This window comes from Vigna unguiculata, chromosome 2, assembly GCF_037176805.1.
Source record: "Vigna unguiculata cultivar grain cowpea cultivar isolate G323 ecotype 2 chromosome 2, ASM3717680v1, whole genome shotgun sequence".
NCBI classification, from domain to species: domain Eukaryota; kingdom Viridiplantae; phylum Streptophyta; class Magnoliopsida; order Fabales; family Fabaceae; genus Vigna; species Vigna unguiculata.
In genome coordinates, this window is record NC_140793.1 from 11391446 (window position 1) to 11402423 (window position 10978).

Consider the following 10978-nt stretch of genomic DNA (forward strand, 5'->3'; position numbering starts at 1 on the left):
TGAAGCATCTACTATTGCAACTGACTTGGTTAATGATGAAGCAGCAGAGTCAACAACACCAGGTGAAAATTTTTGCTCAGAAGATGAGATTATGAGGATTACTGATGATCCGCTTAACCATCTGAATTCACCTGATGATGCTCAAGTTGAGTTGAAGCCACACACTCCACACATCAAGTTTGTTGATGTGAATGATGCAAATAAGTTTTCAGTGGTTATCTTTGTTGACATGGCTGCAGAAAAAGAAGAAAGGTTGCTACAACAGGTAAAAAGCTTAGACTCAAATTCTTTTGAAATCATTGTTGATAGAAAAGTTAATTTGCGTGCATGTTTGTTTTTTGTTTTTGTTTTTAATTTTAAAAATATTAAGAAAATTTCAAAAATATGTGTTTTTGTTTTCTTTAATAAAATTGTACAAGCTGACTTGTACTTTATAAAATTAAAGAAAATAAATTTTGACATATGGCCAGATTGAGCCAATAGTCACAAATTTTTTCGTTTCCTCCCCAAAATAAGTCTATCAAGGACCATTTTTTTTTTAAATAAGTGAGGGGGAGACAAACTGTAGGTAGGATTTTTTTTATTTTTTGTGTTTTTCAATTTTTGTTTTTGTTTTCATAAAAAATTGTGATTTCTTTTTGAGAAAATTATGAAAGTATTAAATTTTTACTAAGTGGAACTTTTAAACAATATCTCTCATAAGAAATCCACAAAAATATTTACCCGCTTTCAATAAAACATATTGGATTTTTAGGATTTGATTCAGTAATTGGGATGATCATAATTCTAGAAAAATAAAAGTCATGTTGATATGAGTGGATTGTTTCTATGATTTGTTAATTGAGTTCATTCGAGAATTTCTTGATTAAATCTTTTGTGAAAGAGTTTGACCTTGTGAGTCTTGAACCTTAATGTAAAGGATGGTTTACCATGTGCCATTCCTATTTTTTCTTGAGTGACTTGCTCATGTTTGTTTATACTCAAATGTTTAGCTTGACTCTTTTGTTTTGCATCTTAGGTGAATATGCATGATTTGATATGACGGAGGCATTTCTTGTTTTAAGCTACTTGGCCAAATAAGCCCACCTTGATATTAATCCATTGGTAGCCCCTTTGAGCTTTAAACCTCTTTTTCTTGTTTTAAGCCTATTGCATAACCTTGAAAAGAAAAAGACCATATTCTACCTTAGGAAGAAAGAATGAGCTAATGGATTATGTTCAGGAATGGTTGAGGAATAAAGTGTGTGGGTGAGTACCTCACCCACAAATTAATAAAAATGGCAAAAGGAAAAATTGTTGATGAAAAAGTGTTGAAATAATTGCTTTCTAAAAAAAAGAGAGAGCAACAAAGCAATAAACGAAAAGGAGTTGCTTTTGAAATTATGCTCCATTATCTTTCTATATTTTAATTTCAAAATCCCAAAAATCTTAAATTTTTTCCTACCTTTGCCTTAGCCCCATTATAACCTGTGAAAAGTCCTCATGATCTTTGAATGCATATTTTCTGAAAGTTTGTGAATATTAGAGTCTTGTTAAGTATTATGATAGTTTACTTACATGAGTATTTTGAGTGAAAACACAAGCCAAAACACTTGAGAGAATTTTGGTGAGAAAATACCCATTTAACTTGAGTGCTTTCTTTCATAATTGATTGTCTTGTGAATTCAAAAGATTAACTCATGTGTGAAAAATAGAACCTTTCTGTTTGTATATACATGATAATTTGATCTCTAGAGTATTGAATTGTCTCCAGTGATGTTCATTCCTTTGATCCAGTGTTGATGTGAAATAAAATACCTCAGATTAAGTTTTGAAATTGATTGATTTTGCCTAGGAGTGCAAAAGGATAAGTGTGTGGGTATGATGAGTGCGTATTTTTGCCCTCATTTAATGTTTAATTTTGGGTATTTAATTGAATTTGTGTGCTTAAAGAGTGATTTAATTGATAAATCTGATAATTAGGTTGTTTGAGCTTGTGTGATAAAAATGTCTTAAAAAGTGATTTTTAGCGGCATAAATTATTTTTGGATATTTTAACGTTTGTTGATGCAGCTGAAGTTAAGTTTTAAGCTCATTTAGAGGTGTGGAAATAAATTGATTAAAGCTTCATGACACCTTAAAGATAAATCAAAGAATAAGAAATTATCAAAAGCACAAAAATTCAGGCCAAGCATTGCATGAAGACGACAAGAAAAACTTGGAAAAGTGAAGAAGTTTGGCTAAACTAACAAGAGAGGAACACAAAAATTGGACCTTGCGGTTTTCTTTATCTTTATGATAGAAGATAATTTGGGAAAATATATCTTAGATATTTTTGATATTTTTAAATAATTATCTTATATAATTATATCATAAAATATTAAAAGATAATAACTACCAAATCTGTTTAAATATGACAAGATCTTCTTGAATCTTTTTAGTTACACAACAAACAAATATATCTTGAAGATATTGGATTATTTAGAAGATAATTTAAGGAGATTGCAAAGGGTTGATTTGGAAAATTAATACAAATACTAATTGGTGATAATTTATCATATATCTTTAATTAATTAATTAATTTAATTATATTAGATATTGATATTATCAACCAATTATATTTGTCAAACAGTCTATATCTCTCCAAATATTTTTAAATATTTATCTTTACCTTTATTTTAAAAGATATTTGAGAGATTTTAGCAACAGAAAAGCCCAGTCCAATTCCTATATAAAGAGACCAAGGGAGAAGCAGAAAAAGAGACAAGCTCGGGACTTCGGAGTTTAGGAACCCTCAGGGGGGCCTAATTTCGTTTCCTTTCTCTCTCTATTCTTCTTTTATTTCTATTTTGTATTTCATGGAGTGCTAAACTTCTTGGGTTGATTCCATTGTAATTTCATTATGGATTCTGAGGTTAGAATGAATTAATTTCTTTGTTCTTTTTATTATTGTTGAGGTTTTAATTCATCTATGTCTTTTATCTTTGAATCACGTAAAAAGTAATGATTTTAAATCTATATGCATGTTGATCATATGAGTTCAAGGGTTTTTAAATTTAATTGAGACTTTACTTTGATTTTATTTAGAAACTTTCATATGATTAAATGAGTTTTTACCAATAATTGAGACTTTACTTTGGTTAAAGGTATTTACTCTAACTACAATTAATTGAGACTTTACTTTGATTAGTTAAGCTTTTTATTTGGTGAGAAGATAAAAGAATAGACATGATTAGGCATAGTAAAATTTGATTGAGACTGTACTTTGGTTGAATTTACTGTGGATAATCTAAAAGTTCTCACTTTTGATTGAGACTGTACTTTGGTTAAAAGTGAGAACGCCAACAAATTAATTGAGACTTTACATTGATTAATTTGTAAATCTATAACAATAATTAATTGAGCAATAATCTTTAGATAACCGATGATGAATTTATTTTGAAAAAGCAATGGAATCAATCTATTTTCTTTACTATTGTTTTTATTTCTTTTTATCTTTTAAATTTTATTTCTATCTGTGTTTATCTTAATCCCCATATTTTTATTATTTTATTTGACTAACTCTTTTGTATAGAATTTATAAGAACTAATTTGTTAAAAATCAATTCCGTGTTCATTGGAAGACGACTTTGGGTTACTTTACCCTTTCTATTTTGTTGACTACTTTCTTAATAATACTGAAGTTGTTATAGATAAGTAGTATTAATTTGATCGCGTCAACGACAGCGTTATCAGTACCCCACCTTGATATGTAACAATAAATAATTTTGTCCCAACCATACCCAAGTAGACGGCCATCAGAGAGCACAATGGCCGCCTATCACACAGAGACGCCTTCGCACAGAACCAGGCGGCCATCAGAGAGCGCAATGGCCGCCTACCACGCAAAGATGCCTTCGCATAGAACCAGGCGGCCATCAGAGAGCGCAATGGCCGCCTACCACGCAGAGACGCCTTCGCACAGAACCAGGCGGCCATCAGAGAGCGCAATGGCCGCCTACCACGCAGAGACGCCTTCGCACAGAACCAGGCGGCCATCAGAGAGCGCAATGGCCGCCTACCACGCAGAGATGCCTTCGCACAGAACCAGGTGGCCATCAGAGAGCACAATGGCCGCCTACCACGCAGAGACGCCTACCACGCAAGAACCCCTCCGTATGGACAACACAGCGTCCACCTAACTCCACACCCCCCTGTTAAACCACGCGGCCAGCAAACCAAAACCCAATAGCCGATTACCACGCGAAAGGCACCTTCCCAAAAGAAAGCCACCCTCGACGCATCTCATGGTCGAGTACCGGAGACCGCCAACACCTGAAGGACCCCTTGGTAACTTCTCCCCTTTTTACACTGGATCCAAGAATGGCTAGAAAAGGAATATTGGGCCAGAAAGCCCATCCCAGGTAGGACCCACAGGTAAAAAGGTATAAATAGCACACTATTCCATGCATTCATGACGCATTAATTATTCTCTGAAACCCTGATCTCACCAGTGCTGACTTAGGCATCGGAGTGTCTTTTGCAGGTCTCCTGCGCCGCCCTCAAGCCCCTTTTTGACAAGAGAAGACCAACCCCGAGAAGACGTACAAGACCCTTGGTTGATTTGTGGACTACAGACCTCGGTCCCTTAAGAACAATTGGCACCCACCGTGGGACCCGAAGAGTATTTCACAGATCCAAGGTAAACCCCAGGAGCAGGATGGTGTCCACGCGAAGCAGAACAGCAGATGTCCCCCCCTTGGTGCCGACTGTGGAGGTTGGCGACCCCGGCCCCGCCTCGGAGGTGTCACGCATCCTGGAAGCTCAAGCCAGGATGCAGCAAGAGTTCGCGGAGTACAAGAAGAGAAATGCGGAAGAGATGGAAGCACTAAGGGAAGAAAACTCCCGCCTTAGGCGGAGAATTGAGACAGACAAAGTGGCTGGGGAGCCAAACCTCCCCCATTCGAGGATGGAGGCCCCTCCTCAGTCGAGAAATGACCCCCCTCCCTATTCAAAACTCGACGTCCATCCTACTGAGGACGAGAGCGAATACAGGCCCACCGCTCCAACCTTGGGCGGCAACTATAGCTCCTTCGCCTCCAGAAGAAATCGCCGCCATCCCTTCATGTACGGGATAACGGAGACACCTTTACCCCATAAATGGAAGGCACCAACAGTTACCTACGACGGAACCACGGACCCAGAAGAATTTGTGTCCATTTATACCAACCAAGTAAGCTTGTACTCCACTGATGACGCAGTGCTATGCAAATCATTCTCAGTAGCCTTTAGGGGGTCGGCTCTAGAGTGGTTCATGAGCCTCCCCCCCTACATTATCGACTCCTTCACCACACTCACCTCTACCTTCACCACCCAATTTGACACAAGCAGACGGCACGATCTAACCACAATCGCCCTCCTCAACCTTAGGCAAGAAGAAGGAGAACCCCTACGAGTTTTCATTGATAGGTTCGGGGCCATCGCCATGAAGATCAAGGACCTCACCCCTAACCTCATCTTGATGTACATGATGACCTCTCTCAGGCCGGGACCTTTCGCCGACGAGCTGGCAATGCGCCCCCCCTGAGTATGCAGGAACTTCGCAAGAGAGCGGCCATGTTTATAAGGGTTGAAGACATGAGACGTTACCAGAACAACGCCCAACCCGCCCCAGCGCGGACAGAGACCAAAAGGACCAACAAAGAGCCCATTCCACGGGACCATAACCGTTCCTCAGAACGCAGACCAGCAAAATTCTCGAACTATGCCCCCCTCAACGCACCCCGGTCCCGCATACTCGATGAAGTCCTGCAAGCGGAGCTCCTCCCCCCACCCAGGAAGTATCAAAACCCGCCCAACGCAGATTTGAGCAAGTATTGTCACTACCACCGCAACAATGGCCACACCACCGACGAATGCGACACTCTACGAGACAAAATAGAAGAACTCATCCGAGCCGGACATCTAAGGCACTATATAAGAGAAGTTGGGGCAAGTCCATCCAGACCCCGCTACGACAGGAACGATAACAGGCGGACCGAGCGATGCAATGACCAAAGAGTCGAACGCAGAGAGCCCAGGAGAGAGCCAGCCAGAGCATAGAACGCGGAACAAAGGGAACCACCGCAGCCGCAACCGCGACGAGCAGATGACAGACCCCCCCTACGAGGAACGATCAATACAATATCAGGGGGATTCGCAGGAGGAGGGAGGTCCTCCTTATCGAGGAAGAGGCACCTGAGAGCCGTCCAGCAAATACACGTAGTATCTAGCCGAACGCAAAGAAGAATGCCGCCCATCACTTTCTCAGACTCTGACTTTCAGGGTACCGACCCCAACCAAGACGACCCCATGGTCATAACTGTAGAAGTCGAGAACTTCGCGGTAAAGAAGGTTCTCATTGATCAAGGGAGCTCCGTGGACATCTTGTATTGGAAAACATTCAACAAGATGCAAATACCCCTCGCTGACCTAACCCCTCACAATGAGCCCATATACGGATTCTCAGGTGAGAGAGTCCCCACCAAAGGGTACATCGACCTTCACACAACGTTCGGAGAGGGAAGGCAAACCAAAACCATTCCCATTCGCTACTTGGTCGTCGACGCCCACACGTCCTACAACATCCTCCTTGGCCGTCCATCCATCAACGCGCTGGGTGCCATAGTATCCACCCCGCACCTTGCAATGAAGTTTCCATCCCCGGAAGGCGACATCATCACAGTACATGGCGACCAACGCGCAGCCAGAGAATGCTACATGGCAAGCCTGAAACTCCCACTCCCACCCCTGACAACCCACAACATTGAACAATCCCAAGCCCACCCCACTCTGTACGGCGATGACTTGGACCCCAGAATAAACTCCGAAACACGCCTCGAACCCGTGGGCGAAACAAGGCAGCTCCCACTCGAACAACAAGGCCACTTCCTCCAGGTTGGAACTTCCCTTCCTGAAGGAGAGGTAGACCACATAGAGCAAGTGCTCAGGCAGAACGCTGACCTCTTCACCTGGTCGGCGGCCGATCTCCCCGGCGTTCACCCTAGGATAGCCGCCCACCGGCTATCTGTTTTCCCTAACGCAAAACCCATCTCCCAGAAAAAAAGGAAGCTTGGAGAAAGTAGAAGACAAGCAGCTATAGCAGAGGTCGAAAAACTAAAACAGGCCGGTTTTGTCGGTGAAGCCCAATACACAACCTGGCTCGCCAACGTGGTGCTAGTTAAGAAACCCAATGGGAAGTGGCGCATGTGTGTAGATTACACAGACCTGAACAAGGCCTGCCCTCGGGACGCTTACCCATTACCTAGCATAGACAGACTCGTTGATGGGGCCGCAGGACACGCCCTACTGAGCTTCTTAGACGCTTACTCCGGCTATAACCAGATACCCATGGCTGACGAAGACAAAATCAAAACCGCGTTCATAACCGAGGAAGCCAACCTTTACTACAGAGTCATGCCCTTTGGTCTCAAAAACGCCAGCGCTACATACCAACGCTTGATGGATAGAGTCTTCCAGCCACTCTTGGGCAAGACGGTAGAGGTATATGTCGACGACATCATCGTCAAGTCCCCCAACGCCCAACAACACTCCTCGGACCTAGCGCAGGTCTTCAAAGCCCTGCGCACGTACAACATCAGGCTCAACCCTGAAAAATGCACATTCGGAGTAGACGGCGGGAAATTCCTGGGCTTCATGCTCACGCAACGAGGAATCGAGGCCAACCCCGAAAAATGTCAAACCATCATCGACATGAGAAGCCCCGCGAATGTCAAAGAGGTGCAGCGACTAGTGGGCAGACTAACCGCCATCTCGCGCTTCCTCCCGAAGCTGGCAGACAAAACCAAACCAATGATCCAACTCCTGAAGAAGTCGATAAAGTTTACCTGGGATGACACCTGCGAACAAAATTTCAACACTCTGAAGCAATTCCTCACCACCCCCCCGGTCCTGACCAAACCCGATCTTTCCCTCCCCCTTGTTATGTACATAGTTGCGTCAACAAACGCCATCAGCTCTGCACTCGTCCAAGAAAGGGACAACACCCAACATCCAATATACTTTACAAGCCGCATCCTCCAAGACCCAGAAACGCGATATCAAATGGTAGAGAAAGTAGCCCTTGCAATCATAACAGCAGCACGTCGCCTACGACCATACTTCCAATCACACACAATCATCATCAGAACGGACCATCCCATACAAAAAATCCTGCAAAAACTTGATTTAGCTGGTCGGCTATCCTCCTGGGCCATCGAACTGTCAGAATTTACTATCCACTACGAATCGCATGGACCCATCCGAGTACAATGCCTAGCAGACTTCGCCAATGACCTTCAAGAGCAAGCCCCTTGTGACACCTGGTGGACCATGCACGTAGATGGCTCCTTAAACCCGCTAGGAGCCGGGGCCGGAATAGTACTGGAAGGACCCGGCAACGTCCTCATAGAACAATCTCTACGTTTCACCTTCAAAACATCCAACAATCAAGCTGAGTACGAGGCCATCATCGCCGGCCTCAATTTAGCACAAGACGTCGGCGCACGTAAACTCCTATGCAAGACAGACTCAAAGCTCACCGTAGGACACCTCAACGGTGAGTACCAAATCAAAGATCCCACCCTCGCACAATACTACCACATGGTAGTATCCCTGATCGAGCACTTCGACACTTTCCAGATTCAACACGTCCCACGAAGCGACAATACCCGGGTAGACATTCTCTCAAAGCTCGCCAGTACCAAAAAGAAAGGTCGTTACAAGTCACTCCTCCAACACACCCTAACCACACCCTCCATTGAGCAACAAAACCAATGCTTAAGCATTACTACCACCAACACTTGGACGGAGCCTTTCATCAGATACTTAGAAACAGGAGTCATCCCGCCAAACGAGGAAAAAGGATGGATGCGGAAAGCGGCGCGATACACCCTAATTGGGGGCGAACTATTCAGAAGAGGCTTCAGCAAGCCCCTGCTCAAGTGCATAACTAAGGAAAAAGCCGACTATGTCATACAAGAAATACACCAAGGCATCTGCGGCTACCACTCAGGACCCAAAACCATGGCCGCCAGGATATTACGCGCCGGATATTACTGGCCCACAATGGAAGAAGACTACACCACGTACGTCCAAAAATGCGTCCAATGCCAAAAGCACGGACCGATTACACACATGCACCAGGAAGAATTGCACCACGTCTCCTCACCATGGCCATTCTCATAATGGGGGATGGACATAATCGGCCCTTTTGCAGTAGGGAAAGGCCAAGTCAAGTTCCTTCTTGTCGCGGTTGACTACTTCTCCAAGTGGATCGAAGCAGAGCCATTTGCCACCATCACGGCCAACCAAGTCCAACGCTTCGTTTGGAAGAACATCATCTGCCGCTATGGAATCCCCCACACAATCATAACCGACAATGGTCGGCAGTTCATAGACAAGGGCCTCGCTGACTTCTACCGCAACCTGAACATTACCCACATAACGAGCTCCGTCGAACACCCTCAAACCAACGGCCAAGCTGAGGCCGCCAACAAGATCATCCTCGGGCAATTAAAGAAACGCTTAGATGGAGCCAAAGGCAAATGGCCAGAAGAATTACTCGAAGTATTGTGGGCATATAGGTGCACCCCCCAATCTTCGACCCACGAAGCACCATATACTCTAGTATACGGAACAGATGTCGTCATACCAGTGGAAATCGGGGAACCCCCAATCCGACAACAACACCACGACACACAGATAAACGCCGACTGCATGGCCACAAACCTCGATCTCCTTTACGAGACAAGGGAAAAGGCACGAATCCGGGACTTAGCGACCAGGTTGAGAGCAGTAAGAAGGTACAACTCCAAGCTGAAACCGCGTTCTTTTCACAAAGGAGACCTCGTGTGGAGGATGGCTAGCAAAGCCCGCAAGCACGAAGGCAAGTTCTCGCCCAACTGGGAAGGACCTTTCCGAGTACTTAAAGAGGTCGGCAAGGGAGCCTATCGCCTGGAAAAACTATCCGGAGAGCCGCTTCCCAACACTTGGAACATCTCCCACCTCAAATTCTATTTTAGCTGAACCACACTTGTAATCCAATGTACTCCTTCCTACCCCGACATTTTTTCCCTAAGGAGGGTTTTGGCTGGGAAGGTTTTAATGAGGCATCACCCATCAATGAAATACAAGTTTATGCATATCTTATTCACCATAACTCCCAGCCACTACTCTAAGTGCCGCTGGTCGAATAAATTAACTCCCAGCCACTACTCTAAGTGCCGTTGGTCGAATAAGTAAACTCCCAGCCACTACTCTAAGTGCCGCTGGTCGAACGAATTAACTCCCAGCCCCTACTCTAAGTGCCGCTGGTCGAATAAATTAACTCCCAACCACCACTCTAAGTGTCGCTGGTCGAATAAATTAACTCCCAGCCACTACTCTAAGTGCCGCTGGTCAAACGAATTAACTCCCAGCCCCTACTCTAAGTGTCGTTGGTCGAATAAATTAACTCCCAGCCACCACTCTAAGTGTCGCTGGTCGAATAAATTAACTCCCAGCCCCTACTCTAAGTGTCGCTGGTCGAATAAATTAACTCCCAGCCACTACTCTAAGTGCCGCTGGTCGAACGAATTAACTCCCAGCCCCTACTCTAAGTGCCGTTGGTCGAATAAATTAACTCCCAGCCACCACTCTAAGTGCCGCTGGTCGAATAAATTAACTCCCAGCCTCTACTCTAAGTGCCGCTGGTCGAATAAATTAACTCCCAGCCACTACTCTAAGTGTCGCTGGTCGAATAAGTAAACTCCTAGCCTCTACTCTAAGTACCGCTAGTCGAACTCAACAACCATGGCCTGTGCCGCTATGCGAAAAAAGGTAAACAATCCTACCCGCCAGACCAAAGTACCAATGGTCGATAATCGCAACCATGGCAGGTCGCTGACGCAAGCACCACAAGATTTAACAAACACGTCAATAGATCAAAAAAGCGCACATCACCACATTGAAATTAAAATTGCCGGATTCAAAAACAAAATAT

At 44.0% G+C, this 10978-nt stretch overlaps 1 protein-coding gene across 1 annotated transcript; it reads left to right on the forward strand.

Moving 5' to 3' along the window:
* Positions 1–6246: 6246 nt before the first annotated feature.
* On the forward strand, positions 6247–9183 carry LOC114171275 (uncharacterized). The gene has a single exon (XM_028056410.2). The coding sequence runs from the start codon at positions 6247–6249 to the stop codon at positions 9181–9183; it is 2937 nt and encodes a 978-aa protein (XP_027912211.1).
* Positions 9184–10978: the final 1795 nt, after the last annotated feature.

Excerpts from the sequence above, each read along its gene's own strand:
- LOC114171275 (XM_028056410.2), top strand. The coding sequence starts at position 6,247 with ATGCCGCCCATCACTTTCTCAGACTCTGACTTTCAGGGTACCGACCCC.